The sequence below is a fragment of the Dermacentor andersoni genome, chromosome 3, assembly GCF_023375885.2.
Source record: "Dermacentor andersoni chromosome 3, qqDerAnde1_hic_scaffold, whole genome shotgun sequence".
Lineage (NCBI taxonomy): Eukaryota > Metazoa > Arthropoda > Arachnida > Ixodida > Ixodidae > Dermacentor > Dermacentor andersoni.
Genome location: NC_092816.1, coordinates 23,909,531 through 23,930,202, shown reverse-complemented (window position 1 = coordinate 23,930,202; position 20,672 = coordinate 23,909,531). Strand labels below are relative to the sequence as shown.

The following is a 20,672-nucleotide window of genomic DNA, read 5'->3' as shown; positions in this document are numbered from 1 at the left end:
TCTTTAATTTCTGCTTAGACGCGTGTCCCTTGTATAAGGTCGGAACAACGAAAACAAAGTTTCGAGTATCAAGACTGTGAAAGTATCATCGTTCTATTTACTCTACCTGTTTATGCAAGGCTAACCATTTTATTACACACTATTTTATTAAATTTATTATCATTTTCTTTCGCATCTTCGATTACTTTCTTCCTTTCTTTAAAAAAAATCATATTACTATCCGGTTCGCGGCCTGTTTCCTACGATGTGTTTGTGCCATTAAACAATCAATAATAATAATAATAATAATAATAATAATAATAATAATAATAATAATAATAATAATACCATCCTTGCCGGTGCTGCACCTGCTGCTTGTGCACCCCCATTCTCGCTCCTGCGCGTGAACGAAGAAGTAAACGTAGGCGAAGTTTTTGTCTTGTAATTTGTTTGTTTTGGTATGTTTCCTTATCTCTCTTTCTTGATTTTTTTTTCTCATCGAATAAGTAGCACTTCAAAAGAATAGGTAATCGTTTCAGCACGCAATTCTTCGCCAATCCCCCAGTGTGGGTATGAGCCATAACATGAGGCCATCATCATCATCATCATTTCCAGAACGGTTGCTGATCAAACCGATCACTGCACACGCCATGTTCTTCGGATCATGTTGTCAGATGCCCAGCGTAGGCTTTGTTGTCTTCATTTACGGGGTAAGCTTGGATTTCTCCACCATGAAAACAATCGCAAGGATGAGCATTTTTTTGTGCTGCGGACGCTCTGGTATACTATGTAGACTATGTAGTGTAACATATCTGCCGAACGACGCGTCATATTGTCTTGGAACAATTTCTTGCTTAACACATGTAAGGCTTGATCACGCGTAAACGATGCAAGGGCACACTGAGCGGGAATTCTCTTGTCACGTGGAGATTGTGTTACGATATACGCATGAAAGAGTAGTACGTAGTACCACCAGCAGAGCGCAGCTAGGATTGGTGCTGTGTCGACAATTTCACCGGCACTGCACATTGTGGCAATACGTTTGCTTAATTTATCTCATCTAGAGATCAGCTAGATCCTAGCTTATGTTGCTACTATTTGAAAAACAAATTCCGTGGTGCTTAACAGTGCTTATCAAGACAGTGAACACGACCCCGTGGTAAGTGTTATGCTTAATCGTTTAAGACAGCTTTCTTGTAATTGCTCGACTGACAATATAGGCGCTGGCTGCTGACGGTATCCTGCTGTTTTACTAGCCTTATTTGCTTAAGCTATTATAAAACTGCTATATTTACGAGGCTATGGCTCTTGTGCTCTTATTTGTCTCATCTGTGCCGCTATCCTGCAAAATGATTTCCAGCAGAAGACACTGGTACGCACACCAGAAAAGAAGTTACGCGACACGGTGCCAGTGTTTTCTGCTGGAAATACCTTTTTCGATACGCATCTAACAAACTCGGGTGCAAGCCATTATCCACTGTTCTCTGAATTCAAGGTGGCCAACTTCCTGGCATTGGTGGGCGAGACTACGTACAGTCTAGCAACCATTTCAGAAATCCCAGAATCTGGTAAGTCATAATCCAAGTGGTAAACTTCTGAAATTTATTTTCACTCCTTGACTCATCGATATAGCACGTCTTGTATTTTTGTCGCTAGCGGTCGAAATGTTAAGGTGTTCACACCAAGGAAACAAAATAATATAGAAAAGTGTAACTGCGCCTATTCGCAGCCGCCCTTTTTTACTTCTTTTTCCCGATGCAGTCAATACGAATCTTTTCGGTGATTAGTAGAACAGGGCGGTATTTCAGTGGTGGTATAGGTCGCAGAAACTATTCCGAATTGACTGCGCGCGCCAAAAGTGGTGGTGACGTCATCTGCAGTTGGTCTGGACACCTACCGGAACGCCGAGAAGGACGGCGGAGGTAGTTCTCGCGGGCGATTCGAAAAGCTCTATCTGTAGCAATAACAAAACAATAAAATAAATACAAGAAACTGTGCCAAACGGAATGCCAGAATGACGTGCGCCATATGATGCATTTGTTTCTGTCTGCTTTTAGCATGAAATGCTTTTATCTCCCGTTGTCGGCGACCTTCTAGTTACTTTGAGCGAAAAGCCATAGATAGCTGTTATCCGGGCACTCAAACGAGAACATCCGGACAAGTTGCGAGAACAAAACGAAATCATCCAGGCAACCAGTGAAGATCGCATTACGTACGCCAGCTGCTTCCCAAACAAGTTACAAAAACTATTGCTTCCGACTTCGTCCAAATGTTTGTTCACAATATCGCTCAAGCTGTAACTTCTAGTACGCTGACGTTTTGTTTGCCATTTTCAATAGGGAGGAGGGCGACGTTCAAAAGGCAGATACAGGGCACTATACACTTGATTGTCATCCTTCGGCTCTGGGAAAGAGTTGCCTGTGCTCTTTTGAACGCCAGCGGTCCGTGAGTTCCGCGGCGAGTCCGGCTCGCCGGCAGTAGCGCCAGTAGCGTCCGGCAGCGTCCAAGACAGTAGCGTCCGGCTCACCGTGGATGGCTGTTTGACCGAGACGAGACTTGCAATGAGGTTCTGTCTGTGACAGGAAACTAACCAGTGCACAGTATGGCGTGGTGCAATGTGGTGTGACGTGATGCGGTGTACCGTTGCGAACACGCACTACACCCATTTTAAGACTGTGCCTTGTATCATCTCCAACCAGTCCGCTTTGCCGGTTGCCATTTCATACTTACATCTACTCTCGATTACGGCAGAGCCAGCATTTTCGTTGATTTGTTTGTCTGCTTGCTAGTTGTACTATATCTAGCTCTATGTACGCCATGCGGAGTAGGCCATGCGGAGTATCTTAAAGCTCTGCATTAAGCATGCGGCTGCACCCGGCCTTGTCCGATACTACAGTACTTCTTTGGTGCAAATAGTAGAGGGCGGCACGCGAGCTTCAGCCAGTTTCTTTTTTTCTTTTTTAGAGAGCTCTAGTCAGGCTAGGCCATCTGTTGCTCTGCATACTTGCGAGATAGATTTGAATGCGATCACTGATCCGGTACCTTCCCCTTTGCTTCTGTAGCGCCCGCCTCTGGTTGGACGCTGCAGGAGGCCTTCACAGCAAGATAGGGCAGTGGAAAAGATTTACAGCTAGGCACTTGCGAATATGTGCGGCAGCGTAGCGACAAACCTAGGCCATAATTTTAGCACAGTAAAATCGGGAGTTATGATCTTTAATGAAGATACAAGTAATTTTTTGAATTGTGGGGTTTTATGTGCCAAAACCACTTTCTGATTATGAGGCACGCCGTAGTGGAGGACTCCGGAAACTTTGACCACCTGGGATTCTTTAACGTGCACCTAAATCAACGACATCATGGATCACTGACGGCTGCATGTCACCCCGCCCTTCGAGCTGGCCGCTTACTCAGTATTATGGACAGGATTCCGGGCATATGTTTCCTTATCAGCAAAGGCGCCAAGATTAGTGTAGTGTTTCCCTCCCTAGTGACCACCATTCGAAGCCTCGCGGACAGCCTCCTCGCACCGTCAACTCCTCCACCATTGTAACGTCGGGATTCGTTCTCTCACCATCGACATTGGATTGCGTCGCACGTGCCGCTGGATCTGTCATCGCTGACGTCGTCCATCCCATCATTGGATCGGATTTCCTGTCCTTCTACAACTTCGATGTAAGCGTGCGGCGCCAATGGCCCGTCGATGGCATTACTCGCATGTCCATCGTTGGACTTCTTTCCAAAGTCGACTGCTCCCATCGGTATCCGCACTTTTATGCCGTCAAACCTTTACGAGAGAATTCTTGCCGAGTTCCCAGAAATCACAAAGCCACGTGACTTGAACCAACCTGTTAGTCACACGGTTACCCGCCACATCATCACACGTAGTTCTCTAGTGTCTTCTTGTCCTAGCCGTTTGTTTGGTGAGCGTCCAGCCGGCACTAAATGCTAATTCGAGCACATCTTGCAACTCGGCATTATTCGTCCCTCCTCCAACACGTGCGCATCACCGCTGAATATTGTTCCAAGGAAGGATCTGGGTGACTGGCGTCCGTGCGGAGACTGTCGTGCTCTCGATGCTCAAACCACCCATGACGGCTACCCACTTGCCCATATTCAGGACTTCACATCTAATCTAGACTGGGACAGGGTTTTCAGCAAAGTGCATCTAGTAAAGCCCGACAATCAGACACCGTAGAACCCAGCGACATTCCAAAAACTGCCATCATGACGCCATTCGGTTTGTTAGTTTGTGCGCCGCATGCCTCTTGGCGTAAGCAATGCCGGACAGATATTCAAGCGCTTTATTGCTGAGGTGACAAGTGGTTTTCCTGTGGCCTTCGTGTACATCGACGTCATATTAAATGCCAGCGAATATTATGTCGTCCTAGACCACGAGCGTTACTTACGTGAACTTTTCCAGCGCCTTCAAAACAGTGTGCCCTCGTCGTCAGTGCACAGAAATGCGTTTTTGGAGCCTCTGAGCTAGAATTCTTTGGCCATCGCATTTCGGCGCTAGGCATACCCCCTTACAGTCCCACGTTGAGGCAGTCAAGAAGTTTCCTAAACTTAACAGTGTCTACCAGCTTCGCGAGTACTTAGGCCTCGGAAATTTCTCACGCCGTTTTATTTCCTACTGCTCGGCCTTACTACAGCCCATCACCGACCTATTTAAAGTACCACGGAACGTGTCTTCCGCAATGCTTTAATCATCTGAGTCTCAGTCTGCCTTTCTGGCTGCCAAACAAGCCGTCGCTAAGGTAGCTTTACTGGTGCATGCTCGTTTTGACGTGCCGGAGTAGCTCCAGACACCTCCAGAGTAGCTATCGAGGCTGTCTTGCTACAATATAATAGTACCTTTTGGGTTATTTCTGTCTAAAGCTGCAATCCGTCGAGAAACGCTACAGCGTCTTCGGTCATGAGCTGCTGGCCATTTACACCGCCACTCAACACTTGCGCCTCTTACTGGAAGGGCACGAGTTCCACGCGAGAACTGACCAGAAGCCTGTGACTTATGTTTTCAACAAGAACTCTTCCAAAGTACGTCGCTCGGAAGATTCGGCATATTGCGCACATTTCCAAGATCAGCATGGACATACGGAAAGTCAAGGGAGCAGACAACGGAACAGCCGATGCCCTCTCTCACGTTGTGGCCATTGGTTTCACCTCTTCTGCTATCGACTGGAAAGTCCTATCGGAGTCGCATCGCAACGACCGCGAACTACAAACGCTCCGGCAACGCCTCTGCCCCCTTCATCTCATTCTTGTCCATTGCCCGTCAGCGCCATGCTCACTGTGGTGTGATGTGTCCACGCCTCTTCCAAGCCCATTCATCACCGCGGGGTTCCGGGGGGCTATCCTCGACTCTCTGCACGACATTGCTCATCCTGGCATACGGGCCATTCAACACTTGGTCAACGCTATAGCGTCTGGACTCGTGTGAATGCGGACGTTTGTGCCTGGTCCTGTAACTGCATTGCGTACCAAGTGACAAATATCACCCGTCATACTATGCCGCCGCATCAATGGTTCCTGTCTCCCCACCAGCTCTTCGACCATGTGTATGGTGACATAGTTGGGCCGCTTCCTTTCTCGCACGGCTATCGCTACATCTCGACCATAGTGGACCGTTTCACACGCTGGCATCCCCGAAGCACTTCCGACTGTCGATATCACTGCGGAGACAGTGGCAGGCGCCTGTCTCTGCCTGGGTTTTGCGTTTCGGCTGCCCAGCCATTGGAAACGACTGACCGCGGACGGCCGTTCGAATCGGCGTTATTAACTGCCTTGTTCTACTTTCTTGTCGTCAAGCGCTGTTGCACCACACAGCTTACCATCCGTGCGCTAACGGTATATGGTCGGGCGCTTGCATCGGTAGCTCAAGGCGTCCCTCGCAGCACGTCGGGACCGCAAGCGTTTGTGGGACCATGTTTGTGTTTGAGGTGTATTTATTTACATATATAATCTCAACAAAACTTTTCGGTTGGTAGCCAGCGCTTTGTCGGTGCTTCCGTCATATTTGTGTATCACGCTGCTTTTCTCAAGAATCGCATGCCAACTTACCCATAAGGTCATCGTTCTGAAGCACATTCGTTTCCTTCCACTGCGTCAACACAGTGCATATACAACGACGCCACGTGAAAATAGCTTTGAACGGAACATGTGTTTGTTGCCGGTGAGTTTATTTCCACAAAGTCCAACGCCGCTGATTCAGGCTGCCTTCGCGAGTACCGATTCTGATATCCTGAAAGTTATTTCTGATAATATTCACCCTGTTTGTTCAATCATATGAGTTGAACTACGGTATTTCGTGGCGCTTTTCGCGTCTCTTTCAGACCACTATCCGGAGTACTACAGGGCTATTATCAACGGCACCGTGCGCGTGATCACGATGTCGATGTGCACCTGGTGGATCCTGTCAGCCAACCAGGTAAGCCAAGGAGATCATCCGTTCTCCGTCCCATATTACCACTCTTCCTTTTTAACAGCGATGGCATGTGTAGAATACGACCGAAGATCACGTGCCTCTTTGAAGAGAGGCTAACTAATGCTTCCAGATGCTATCGCAACATTTGAACGCTATCTTACTTTAAGTTTTTATTGATACGAAAACATCAAATGGCTCATTAAGCCAAAAAGCCGGCGACTGCAATCTGTAGCAGTGAAACGGAACGTAAAGTCCCATTGGCTGCGACGCCATATCACGAGCGCGCCTCGGCGTAGGAGTGCGGGCGACATGGAACACATGCTGCTGCCCTGGTGCGCCAGGTGTTCCGTGAGGGGAGAGGACATCGCTGCGACGCCACGTCACCCTCGCTCTTGCTTTCAGAAGACGGCGCGCGGAGCCCGAGCCAGCACCACAGATTGCTGCTGCTGCTTGCTGGCTAGGGCAGCACGTATATACTATATACCGCTATCGCCTACACACCAGCCTTGGTGGCCGTTGCTGCTTCCTCGGTCTCTCGTCGCGCAGGACGTCGGTGTAATGTGGCCTTCGCGCCGCAGGCTGCAGCTGCTCGCTATGGTACATTACTTGCAACGCAAAACTCGAAGGACCGCCCAGCAGCATTCAGTTGGACATTAATGCTATCCCATGCACGACTCATAAGCAGCGCTTAGATGTCCTCGAAATTTTCGGTGTAGCGCGCGCAATTTGACGCAAATATGATAGAATGCACTACAATGTCAAAGAGTCCGTCACTATTTCTCCTAATAGGCGCCTTGTGAATTCTACGCAGGCTCGGACCAGAGGCATGAAGGTTGCCTTCGCGTGGATTCTTCTCCGTGCTGTCGGCAACGTGGTGTACGTGTACGGATGCGTTCTCTACGAGACGGTCATCATGGTGAGGGCGAAGCGCCTGCTTTTTCGCTTTTAATGCAATCACATGTGCTGTTCGATCTGCTGGCTCACGACGGCCAGTACGACCACAACAATTTTCGAAGCTAATAAGGCTGAAAAAATGTATATGGGTTTTCTTTGATCTTCGACTGGAAATAGTCATAGCGCTGCAATTTTAGCGTATTTATTTGGTATATGTAGCCTATTTCTAGCTCGCTTAATGGCAATGATGCGAGTTTAGTGGGTGATGACTTCGTTTTAGAATGGCGCATCAAATTTTTATAGCGTGCTCGTAGCGGATTTGCACCAATGTTTAACGAGCTGTAAAGGAGTTTCCGACCCTTTGTCTTGCGGAATCTCTATGTGTGGCATAATGGCAAGTTGTGATTTGCAGGGCGTGTCTTCATTAACAGGAGGTGGAAGAGGAAATAACGCTATTTCAGTCAAGAATAGAAAAACGCAAGCTGGTTATTGTGTTCCCACTTGCGCCAGGGTTCCTGCGGCTGTGGCTGTCCCCCGAACCCGCCCGCCACACCATGCAGCTGTCGCTGGTTACGCGTATCTGAGCCTAACAGCACGGCCTCTAAATCTTCTGGGGCGCGATTGGAGATCGTTCTTCGAAGCGCGCGTTCAGTTTCGTCTCAGTGGCCTAGGCTGCGCCGACGTCGTCAGCCGCGCTCGCCGGCGTGTCCTAGGCCAATCGCGCGAGGCGAAACTGAACGCAAAGTGAACGCGCGTTTCGAACAATGATCGCCGATCGCGCCCCAGGTGTTAGATGTAGGATGGGGGTTGGCGTTGTTGTGCAGAGACGTTCCCAAGAGGTATGAGAGATGCGTATGCGTCACAGTGTGGGCATTTATAGGAGTAGAATGGTGGGTGCATTTCGTGGTTGAGGTGTAGAAGGTGGCTTTCGTAGGTGGCGCGGTGCCACGCCCTAGAGATGTTGCGATGACTGGACCATTCACACAAATCTTCCTTCACCCTTGATGCTGTGACACGTGAGCCATGTTTTTATGTGCACTTAATAACCACTTCGCCGTGGACGCATACACAGGCGTCATTATGTTCCTGTCATTTATTAGTACGGCGCCGCAGCTTCAATAATTGATACCTTTAGTCTTTAACAATGTCTGTCTATTATGTTGTAATATTATAAGTTGCAGCTAACTCGCGTCGCATTGCTAGTGGTTTGACACAATTTTCGCAACACAGGCAATTCTTATGTACGCTGCAGGTCGTTGTAATAGAGCTCTTGCAAAAAAGAAATTGCAGAAACCATCGACAATCATTGCCAATGTTAAGCGAATAGGCCGAACGAGCGAGCGAGTGAGCGACAGTCTCCCCCCCCCCCCCCCCCCCCCCCCGTTCTTAGACCATTTTGTTCGGTATCCAGACCTCCTCCTTTTAAACCACTGATCAGTGAGACAAACGACGGTACGCCCCCTTCCCTCCTCTGGTTTTCCCCCTCGCCCCTTAGAATAGACACCCTTTCCCGTGATACGTTCTCTCGCCTTCCCTCCCCGAAGTCCGACCTACGTGCCACCGATCTACCACGAAAACTTCCAAAGGAGCCATAAAAAAAATTATTTGTTTTGAAAGCAACATTGTCGGGGAACTCTCGTGTCGAGGTTCTCAAATGCAATACATGAAATAAATTTGAGCAACTTGCGACGAGAACCAATGCGTGGATGACAAATAGCAATTATTTGGAAAGCATGACGGTGGCGCGTTCGCATTCATTGCAACATAATGTACACTTAAACACATAATGGACAGTTGTCCAAATCAACCAAGCTCTCTCGCGCATGTTCTCACAGCGCGTACACCCACAGCACTGGATAAAAGAAAAAAAAAGCAATTTTTTTCTAAATCCAGCGGCCGTGGTTCTGCTGACCTGTGATCACATGTACATGCAACATTCGGCGCTAATGAATGTGACTAATTGTTCTTAGAAATTCAATGAACGGCAGTTTACACACCACTTCTCTCCTTCGCTTTCAGCCCGAGAACTTGATGTCCTTCCTGGGTGCAGCAGACACGGTATGCACTTAGGAATTACTCGTTTACACCTTGAAGCCATGACGGCAGATAAAATTTACACAGCAAATTAAGGTAAACTGACTGCGCTGACAGCCCCACCATATAATCCGCCGTGGTTGTTTAGTGGCTATGGTGTTGTGCTGCTGGAGCACGAGGTCGCGGGATCGAATCCCGGCCACGGCGACTGCATTTCGATGGCGGCGAAATGCGCAAACACCCCTGTGCTTAGCTTTAGGTGCACGTTAAAGAACTCCAGGTGGCCCAAATTATTTCGGAGTCCCTCATTACGGTGTGCCTCGCAATCAGATCGCGGTTTTGGCACGTAAAACACCACAATTCACTTTTAGTTCCTCCTTATAAAGTTAACATGGAAGCGCGTGAATAATATTGAAGTCACTTTAAAAAGACAAATTCGTGCGCCGAAACCGTGGATTTTTCACGCACCTGAATTTGATTCAACCCTGTTTCATTTTCTTTGAAAGCATGTGTTGATCTGAGGCCGATCACCATTTTGTTTTTGTTTTTTTTTTGTCTCGCAGTTTTCACACAGTACAAGAATAGCCAGCGCGACAGCCTGGCTCCTTGGTGAGGTGAGTCGATAATATTCCTGCTATAAGCACGCTTACAAAGCATGACGTTCACTTTACTTTTTGCTGGCCACTGGTCGTGCATTGCTTATTCGAGCGAAGATAAATGAGAGCGGTGCATTGCTTGCTCAATCGTTGCGTAAGTTTTCCAGCAGTGTTAAATTAATTGTAGAGTTTAACGTCCCAAAGCTGACGCTGCATCCGATGGATGTGGATTAATTTTGACTACCCGGGTTTTTGTTGGAACGCGCTTCTCGGCAGAGCAAGGCGAGTGAACATCACGTGTCCCAAACAACTACTGAACTTTTATTATCTGCGATCTTCTCGAAGATAACTAGGATTGTTCCATGCGCATGCGCTTTTGGCACTAGCCCCAAAGCGCCGTTACGTGTCGCCACAGTTCTTTTAACGTGCACTTAAAATCTAATAACACGAGCATTTTTGTGTTCTGCCTCCATCGGGATGCGACCGCAGCGCCCGGCAATCGAACCAGCGACATCAATCGAGCTTAATAGAGCGGCGGTCATAGCCACCGTGTTAAGGCGACAGAACAGGAAGAGCCAATATCCTTACGGTCTGGTATTCACTGTCGTAGAACGACGCACTCTGCTTCGGCCTGACTAAATCCAATTCCATCAACAATGAGCTCGCTGGCCGCGCATTGCTTTTCAACTTTGCACTGAAAAGTGTCAATGAAAAATAGCTTTCTTTGCCACGTCAGCACGTTACTACATCGCACGAGTGAAAGAGATAGGAAATTTCGACCTATATGCAAGGTTAGTCTGCTTTAGAGCCGTTGCACTGCCATGTGTATGGTTCCGCAACCGATTATACCGATATAGCTCATATCAAGCAGATGCAATCACGGTTAATGTTGCATGTATGTGACGGCACCTTCGGATCCTAGTAACCTAATTCGCGAGCGCATTTGACCTCGGTGCGCAACGGGGCCCTAGAGGGCAACACTGAATCAATTTAGTTTCGTAAAGAGTACTTCAACGCAGTTTTCGTTCGTTTGACGGAAATAAGTAGATTGATAGTGGAGATAACAAGCGCCCTTTTTCAATTTCGCACCGAAGCCACGCAGCACTGGTATGTCGTCATACTTAGCGTATTTTAATGTACTAGTTGCTCGTATTGAGGCCGTTTTAACCTAAGCAGAGTTATCAGAACATTCTACATTGAGCTCTTCACTCCTTAAGGATGCGAAGAGCTCAGTAGATCCGATTAGGATGCGATCGATAAACCATTAATTAGAACCCAACAGAAGCTCCCGAAATCTGTGACGTTACAAAGAGCTTGCGGGGTAATTTCAATGTGGCGTCGCCGCACGCGCTGCTTCTTCGTTTCTGAGATTACCAAGCCTCCCCAGACGGGAAGGGTGTCGTTTCAGTTACTGCAACATCCTAATTAACTAATACAGCTTAAATAATCATTTCTATTTGATGTTCATTTAACTTGAATCAGCCGTAAGATTTTCTCGCCTTCCGCTGAGGCTCATTTTAGCGCGAACGCTGCGTTAAGAAGCGCCACCTTCAGCCCGCGGGAAAGCTTGGCGCAGCGTTTAAAATGTCGTCGTCGCCCTCGCTCTGCAGGCGTTCGTGCTGTCTAGGATGCACGCGTTCTACTGCCTGGCAACGGCACCGGATCACTGGCGGGCCCATGAGAAGGAACAGGCAGCGCCTGCCGTTGTGCACGCCCAGTGATCACCTCCCCTCCCCCTCCCACCTCCGACTCCCGTCTTCCCGCGGGGGCATTGTTTCTAGACATTGTTCAATAAACTCAAGCATGTTTGTGAGGTCGCCGTCGTACGTTAGAGACAGCAAAGATCCTGCACTCGTATACAATTTTGCATGTTCTCGTGCTCGCTGGCTGTATTCAGTGTTTTTCAATGATTTTTTCATAATTTGTTTTCCATACGACGAGGCGTATAGCAGGTGCCACCTAAAGGCGCCAACGTCTTACAAAAATATCACCTTTAAAAAACTGTCAGACTCACCCGGAAAGCGAAGCATTGAGCGCGACAGCAAGGTTTAGCGCTGTCCTTGAACTCCTCGGACGGTGTTCTTAACCGTACGCGGGTTCGACATGCTGCCGCGACTCAGTACGCAAGGCGACTCCAGTGTGGGTATAGAAGGAACACCGCCCTGGCAACTACCAGGCATCCCGCAACGCTGGCGTAGGCACATTACGCTGGCGCGATGAACGCCGCTAATGGCCGGCGTTGCCGGTTTCGCACCTCGGCGTTGCGTGAGATGAGACCGACGGGACACCGTCGGTGTGTCTGCGCCCAGTGAAATACTAACATTGGCTTTACATCAGCTTTACTACCTGTTACGCTCAGGCCAGTGCATATACACACAACAGCTCATCAGGAAGCTACGGTGTGCTTATAGTGTGCGTGTGCACAATGCTTTTGCCAGTAGCGGAAGCTGTTCTGGCTCCGCCACTGAGGCGATTGAGCGTACAGTGTTGGCTATGCGTCCACTTCGCCTCGTCGTTTTTGCAGCCAAACGAATTGCTCGTCTCTTCCAAACCACCGCGCGCGTCACGCGCGTGTGCCGTCGCTACGGAGCGCACGACAACGCCGATGACAACGCCGACGGCGTGAACGTTTGCTTCGAGTTTGTCTATAGAAGAAATAGAACTTTGTGGTAGCGTAAGAAAAAGTATCAGCATTTACAGAGACGTCGACAACAACATAGAGGTACAGGAAGCTCCACTTTTGATTATTGCTTTTTTTCTGTTACTGCTACTGTCAATTTATAGTTTCCCCATCTGTTGCACTTAGCCCAAAGAAATTATTATATTTTATGTCATAACTTGGAATTATCCACCCATTTCTTGGCCAACTCCTCGTAGTCGGAAGGAGCCACATGTTTAAACAGCAACAACAAAGAATGTATACGTTGCTTTTTGAAAGAACTAATGCCCATTCACCAGTTTTGTTTACAGTGCTTTACCCGCCGTGGTTGCTCGGTGGCTATGGTGTTGGGCTGCTGAGCACCATGTTGCGGGATCGAATCCCGGCAACGGCGGCCGCATTTCGATGGGGCGAAATGCGAAAACACCTGTGTATTTTAATTTAGGTGCACGCTAAAGAACCCCAGGTGGTCGAAATTTCCGGAGTCCTCCACTACGGCGTGCCTCATAATCAGAAAGTCGTTTTGGCACGTAAAACCCAAAAATTTAAAAGAAAATTACAGTGCTTTAAATTTCCTTTTTTCTTATTGTTACACGGAACTACCCGGTTCTTGGTCAATCACCCAGAGTTGGTACGTGCCACTGACGTCTAGGCTCCACATCTACAACTGCACGGAATGTGCGCATGAATTTCATCGCACTGTCGCTTATTGAACTGACCACGACTATTACTTCAATCTAAAAATTGGACCTGAGATACCATCGCCACAGACAGGCAGCTTACGCACAGCGTGCCTAGCTCTTCGATCAATTCTATTCTATCGTAATAAAAAAGTGAAACCGGAATAGACACTGTTTAGTATGGATTGCGGTTGGACCTCGCAGGCTCTATAGGCAAACCGCGTCAGCTTATCTCAGTTGCCTTCCAACCGTTCAGTGGGTATACGCCGCGTGCGGTGAGGACTGCGGAAGAACAACGCACCTACGGAGAACACCGTCATGAACAGAGGCGGCAATGTGCGCGCCGACGGCAGGCGGCCCGTAATGCGGACGAAGACCGTGCCGCAAACGTCCAGAGTATGAAGCATTGGTTGGATCACCCCTACCGACTCCACTCCCATCGTAATTGTGGGTGATTTCAACATAGACGTGTCTCGGCCAGACGGAAAGTGGTTCATGGCGTTTATCTTGGAAAAATTAATTAAATTATGGGGTTTTACGTGCCAAAACCACTTTCTGATTATGAGGCACGCCGTAGTGGAGGAGTCCGGAAATTTTGAGCACCTCGGGTTCTTTAACGTGGACCTAAATCTAAGTACACGGGTGTTTTCGCCTCCGTCGAAATGCGGCCGCCGTGGCCGGGATTCGATCCCGCGACCTCGTTCTCAGCAGCCCAACACCATAGCCACTGAGCAACCACGGCGGGTTTATCTTGGGAAGGTTCAGCTTTCAGTGTTGCACAAACATCAGTGTGCCCACGACGCGTCATCGGTCGTGTATAGACCTCACATTGGCCAAGAACCTTTTCAGTGTTGCCACAGAGCAACTGGCCGTATACATCATGGCAGTCATAAAGCGATAGCCACCTCGGTGACCAAATAATAAATCCAAAAATGCACGCAAATGAAGGTTAAAAGTAATTTAAAAAAAAAAAACCTGAGTATGCAATTTAATGAAACACAAAAAAATGTCAGGAAACGAAATTCACTGTGGTATGTCTCTTTTATTTCAAGGTAACATATTTATTATCAACATATTTATCGCCATATAAACAGCTCCGCTGGTCATCCACCATCACAAAGTGGAATGGCTCTGATTTTTTTTATTTTTTTTATTATACCCTCAGGATCAGCAGACATTACAGAAGGGAATGAAAAATAAAAGAAGGAAGACAAACAAAACTTTAAATACAAAAATGTTTATCATTGCAAGTTAAGTGGTAGTACACTTGGCCTGCTGCAAGGGAGAAGGTAGGCGTGGTATTTTGGCCAAAACTGCCTCAATGCGCAACTACTTCCCCGCTCCGTACAGAGCGGCAGGTGAAGAGGCCATCGATGCATCCTATTTTAGCCAAGCTCGAAAGCCGTCGCCTTCCTCTCGCAGGCTTTCCTACTGTCCAGGATATGCAACTGCCTATAGTGGGGCACGGGATCGCTGCCACGGCTTGCCGGCAAGGAAACGTTCTGTTGACACCACCAAATGTGTCGTTATAGAAATTGTCTTTCTGCTGACTTTACGTTGCCTAGATGCAATTGAATGTCACACGCGACTTCTGCGAAGGAAGGTTTTTTAAACGTTGTGCAAGCGTTTACCTTCCTGCTGGGTAACCATTACAAAAATTTTGGAAGTTGTTTAGCTGCGGAATTTTTATTGCCTTTAATTGACTGCACTATTATTCGGTTTCGAAGTGATAAAGAGGAAAAGAGAATGGGCAGAGATGCAATTAAATATTATGCACGATTTTCATCTAAAGTTTTTTCAATAAACCACGCATGCCTCCGAAATTCCGGTCGCTTGTTCGAAACCGTTGGAACGTTGCGCGAGAGTTCTGGCGAAATTAATTTGGTTTGCAATAAGCTATGTCCGTAAATTTCTGGTTTGTTTTGTAAAAATCATCCTTATGTTCAAACCTGTACACTCGTGCTCGGCGTGAACACTTTTCTCCTCGGATTATTCACGAATGAAACAGGAGAACCTGTCGTAGCACAACACCTAGCTGCCTGTTAATCTGCAAATTGTTTCAGCACTGTTTACGTGTCTGCGTGTGTTGACTCCGCCGCCTAGCCTTGGGGCATGGGAATAGGGACAAGCGGTTTAGGCATTCCCAAACCAATTAGTATGTCTCGCACAATTATTTACCGGTTGCGAGCATAAAATATTTTTGAATATCATGCTACATTTATTTGCCCATCAACTAGAACTAAATGTACTTTTGCGTACCGGTCACAACATCAAAATTCTATCGAGGAAAGCGATGAAAGCATCTGGACGCATATAGCACCGACGTGCTGGTCAGGGCACTAGCGAGGCGGTGCCCATTTCGCAGTAATAGACATCGAGCGAACGTGTGGTAAGATGTAATAATGAAACGAACTAAGGAAATTGACAAATCAACGACAAATGAAATGGGTGAAGAGGTCGATAGGCGGCGCCCGTCAGTATCCGTCGACGATGCCGCCTTTGCGGAAGTCGGCGACCGCGTAGATGACGCGGTCCTGCGCTCGGGCGATGGCGTTGACCGCGGCTGGTCGCCGCTCCATGGGCCTTACCACGTGACCCCGCCGTCTGAGAGACTCGAGCACCTCCTGCACCATCAGGGAAGGAATACGGGCAAAGTTTTGATCGACGCTGGATACAATAAGTGTCAGTGTTATGCAGTGGCATCACAGTTCTTTTTTTATATAATTTTGTGATTTGATGACAGTTAAGCTTATAAATTTTGGTAAGGGAAAATTTGGTTTTCAAGAACGATACTGTAAGGGTATCACGCGTGTTCTATAGTGCGCCAAATGCGTCGAACATGAACCGAGAAGACGACAATGTCTGCGAACAGCTTCTTGGTTCTCGAGTGGCGTGTGCTTCTATCTCTCATACTTCTGAGCGCCAGAAGGGCGCAAGTTCTCCAGGCCTGCTGCTATACTATACGGGACGGTATGTACGACATATTAGAGCCCCACGCAAAAATTTCACAGTATTGATAGACATAGGCAGGAGATAGCCACACTGTATTAAAACGTGACATGTCATCTCGCTCGTGACGTCGGTGCGAGCCATCGGCATAAGTTACACAAGAAGAAATAATGTAGCGACGTATCAGTTTGCAAGGCGAACACAAAAGAAATAATAATAATAATAATAATAATAATAATAATAATAATAATAATAATAATAATAATAATAATAATAATAATTCCGTGGTTTTACGTGCCAAAACCACGATCATTATTATGAGGCACGCCATACGGGGAGGTCTCTGGATTATTTTTGACCACCAGGGGATCTTTAGCGTGCCCCCTATGCATGGGACATGGGTGTTTTTGAAAGGAAGGAACTTCTATCATATATAAATATTAAGCAAATGTGCTCATTGACATAACGACTCAACAGATTACACTTGCGCTACCACATGAAGCAGACAGACATTCGCAGCGAGCTTATTTTATGAATTATTGGTAACAGTTCAAAACTTGGGAACATTGATCATTAAAATTCAGTTACATTCCCCTGGTTCGACGGAACACCACGTAAAAGAAAACGCCACCATCCCTCATCCGTCGATAAATTTTGTGGGGAATGACTTTGCGGCGTTGTTTCCAATTTGGTACCGAATACGCCAAATTGAAATAAGGGCATTTTAACGGCAGGTTTCGAGTCACCTGTACACCTGATGACCAGGTGTTTTACTTTGCAGGACAGGCTTCGCTAAGAAAAGGGTCGTTTTCAACTTCCTAACATGGATTCGGTTCGTAGAATGAACGACTAAAACCCGAACTTCACTTGGTGCTCATGGATAATGTCAGTATACTGTTTCTTGATTACGGGCTGTCCAAATGAAGCAGCTGCACTCTTGCGCAGTTTCTGTGGTTAACAAAGCTGCTGCGTTAGTTTCCAAGGGATCACCATCGAACGTCCCGTGCACGGAGGTCGCGTACCTCCGAGAAGTGCTGCTCGTAGACGACAACGTTGGGCAGCAGCTGGTGGTGCAGGCGCGGAGCCTCGACGGCCTCTTCGACGCTCATGTCGCGGCGCACGATGTTGTGGATCACCTGAAGCAGAACGCAGCGTTACGCCGAGATTCGATTGACAACGAGGGCGGGATCTACATGCGGAAATGGCGTCAAACGTTTGGGCTTGAAAACAAACGCCGTATTCATTGATGAATCACTCCATCGACGTTGAGCGTATAACAGGGATCATTCTGTTCCCTACTCAGACAAACCGACGGGAGTTTTCAAAGCACAGAAGTCACAAATTTTTGTCGCGACTGCGCCACGGGCAATAGAAATGGCGTAAGTTTTATGGCTGGTAATGTTGTATACGCAAAAGGTACTTGTCGCTGGGCAGGTTCGTGCGGTTTAATATGCATTCCTTTAACGGTGCGGAATCAGACACCGCACACAGAAACACGACACAAATTCCCCTTGTGCCACTACTGTTAATGAAAGGAATACACCAGAAGAGCGAATATTTTCCTCGAATGCGCAATACATACACAGTCCACACGTCGTGACATGTTATTCTTGTTTTCGCTATTTTCATCACGTGCACTTGTCAAAGGAGCCTACCTTCGTAGAATACGAAAAAAAAAAGAAAAAAAGATTGGTGTGTCGCCAACACACGCCTGCCATTTTTAATATTTATATAGAAAGCTTCTAACAGTGCCCGCGCTCTTTGCCCCCGCTTAACTCCAGTACCTTGGTACGCGAAAAGCAATACTCCCAACAGCAAGTTTCGCATTTCGTGGCAATCAGATTGCTCAAGTGCTCACTCCAACAGTCGTTAATACATCTGCCTACTCAAGGCGCACAAAATAAAAAAAAAACGCAATTAATTTTTTTACGTCTTCCTTTCATTGAACAGTTAGTAGCGGTGCTTGTCTGTGGTGCGCTTTTTCTGTGGGATGTCTCTTCTTGCGCCGCTAAAGAAAAGTGTAGTAATACTTTAAAGACACGCGACTCACGGACGCAGCCGAGCTGACGATGCGCGCTCCCCCGGAGGCGCCGATGACGAGCTGCACGTCGCCTCGGCGGTCGACGAGCAGGCCGGGCGCCATGGCGGTGACGGGCCGCTTGCCGGGCTCGATGTAGTTGTTCTCGTTGGGTTGGTAGCCCGGCATCGGGGGCCTCGGCAGCGTGAACTCGGACATGTGGTTGTTGAGCACCACGCCCAGCGTCGGGGACACGCACCGAGCGCCAAAGCTGTTCGCGGGTAGAACGCGTGATGAGGAGAGGCATTACAGTAAGATTAAATAGTAAGAAAAGTCGCAAGCTTTTTTATTATCTATTCCTGCTTCTTTTTTTACTTTCATGCGTTGTTATTCTTCGTATATGTGTCTGACCACGCGTTCCTTTGGATTGTACGCGCGTTGCCATCGCTTATATACGATCTTCTTTCAATAAAATCTTCAGTTGAGAGTCAGCACTCGTCCTGCGTATCTCGTCTACGTCTTCATCCTTTCGCTCCGCAATAAATGTGTATTACCGTACCAACTGGCCCAACTGTCAAGCCGATTGCGAAGAAAGCTTTATCTCAAAAAAAAAAAAGCAAGAAGGAAAATAAGAAGAAAAAGAAACACACAATAAGAAGAAAACTCAAACGCACTGCTCTCCGAGGGAGCCCGTCATGGAGACCGCGTCGCCCGCGGCCCCTAGGAAGGCGAAGTGCGAAGAACCGTGTTGCATGCGACCGAGCCGGTGTAGCCCGTAGTGCCGGGGGTCGTCGTACGTGCGCTGGTCGTCGATCAAGCTCAGCGTGCGCCGCACGTGCTCCACGGAGGTGATGCTGCGCATGCTCTGTGAGCAGAATTGGTCACCATCGCGGTCTGTTGTAAACGGAGACGGCAGGACGCCAAGCTCGCGCGCATGGATTTAGCCAGGTTCGGTCGCCACTGTGTCTCACAATGCTGCTCTCTTTCAGTGCCCCCTTTCATGGGGCACGGTGGATCGTGTTGAACACTCCTTAGCGCTATAAAACAACAAACGGAAGTACACCGTATGGACGAACCGTTTAGTTGTGCTGTGCTCTTTCTTGTGTCATTATCTCTTCAACGCTATAGCGATGTGCTGATGACGAGGATGATACGAGTTATTTTTTCATCGATGTGGTGGAACATATATTGCTAAGTTCGTTCTTTTTACCACTCTGGGGATTTAATGACCCTGGGTCTTATAAATGTAGCGACAACTGCCGGTAGCGCCCAGAAGTTTGTGCATCGAGAGAAAAATATTTACATTGCGTGGGCCTTACACTCTAAAAACAGTTTACGTCCTTCGGAGTGCCCCTTCTGCCACGCAACGATAATCGTCATCTGCCTTGATGCGTTTCCTTTCTTTAACGCTGCGAGCCCGGTACTTTCCAGTAACGAACGGCATGCGCGTTATCAGCATGATAGCATTTCCTGTCGGCAATGCTATCATGCTGATAACGCGCGTGCCGTTCGTTGGCATACCAGCCTAACTAGCTGGCTGAAGCTATGTAGATGTGCTGCAAAGGTGTAAGGTGGCAGCGCTACCTCTCACAAGTAAAAAAAAAATTAAATTATGGGGTTTAACGTGCCAAAACCACTTTCTGATTATGAGGCACGCCGTAGTGGGGGACTCCGGAAATTTCGACCTCCTAGGGTTCTTTAACGTGCACCTAAATCTAACTACACGGGTGTTTTCGCATTTCGCCCCCATCGAAATGCGGCCGCCGTGGCCGGGATTCGATCCCGCGACCCGTTCTCAGCAGCCTAACACCATAGCCACTGAGCAACCACGGCGGGTCTCACAAGTTTTCAGCAAAGTACTTCTATGCTTGCTAAAACTAAACATTCGCACATACTCTACACTTGTGTGTTCCCTTTAGCAGTGGACCACACTGTACTGAATGTTGCATAAATTGGATTGCCAGATTTGACTCTTCTAGATAAGCCATTAACTAAGTTTCGCTCAAATTTTTGCACGGAGGTAGCATTTTGTTTTGTGTTTTTACTTGGCTGTCTCGCTTGCGATAAATCCTAAGGGCGTGTTTGCTGCAGCGACGCCACGAAATAATGCCAATTTCGCTGAAAAATAACGGTGGCGCCATCTGTCATCACTAAGGTGAAATACGTCTTTCACCAATATGGTTGCATATGGCTTCACCGTACCGTTGCACCAAAGTCAGCATTTATTACGTTGCCGCCGACGACGGGCACTTTGGCAATGTTTGTGAACAAAAACAAGCAAGTGATACTCACAAACGTGGTTATATTAAACTAACCCCACTACGCCTGTGACTACCTCATCTGTGCCAATGTTTAGTGGTAAACATATAGTGGTTTCGCTAGTAGAGCCACGTATATCTAGCGCACCTATTTATGCAAAGCTCGGTACGCATTTCACGCA

The 20,672-nt window shown here is 47.7% G+C and overlaps 2 protein-coding genes across 2 annotated transcripts; one reads left to right on the top strand and one right to left on the bottom strand.

Moving 5' to 3' along the window:
* The first annotated feature begins 598 nt into the window (after positions 1–598).
* LOC126518860 (uncharacterized) lies at positions 599–11,740 on the top strand. The gene is made up of 7 exons (XM_050168553.3): positions 599–689; positions 1,475–1,547; positions 6,312–6,406; positions 7,215–7,319; positions 9,317–9,355; positions 9,895–9,945; positions 11,538–11,740. Exons 1-7 carry the CDS (start codon positions 630–632, stop codon positions 11,646–11,648), a joined length of 534 nt encoding a protein of 177 aa, XP_050024510.3. The 5' UTR covers positions 599–629; the 3' UTR covers positions 11,649–11,740.
* A 3,853-nt stretch (positions 11,741–15,593) lies between these two features.
* LOC126520752 (scoloptoxin SSD20-like) lies at positions 15,594–19,340 on the bottom strand. Its single transcript, XM_055077784.2, has 4 exons — positions 18,907–19,340; positions 18,266–18,503; positions 17,238–17,351; positions 15,594–15,890 (listed from the first exon to the last, which is right to left on the bottom strand). Exons 1-4 carry the CDS (start codon positions 19,092–19,094, stop codon positions 15,741–15,743), a joined length of 690 nt encoding a protein of 229 aa, XP_054933759.1. The 5' UTR covers positions 19,095–19,340; the 3' UTR covers positions 15,594–15,740.
* Positions 19,341–20,672: the final 1,332 nt, after the last annotated feature.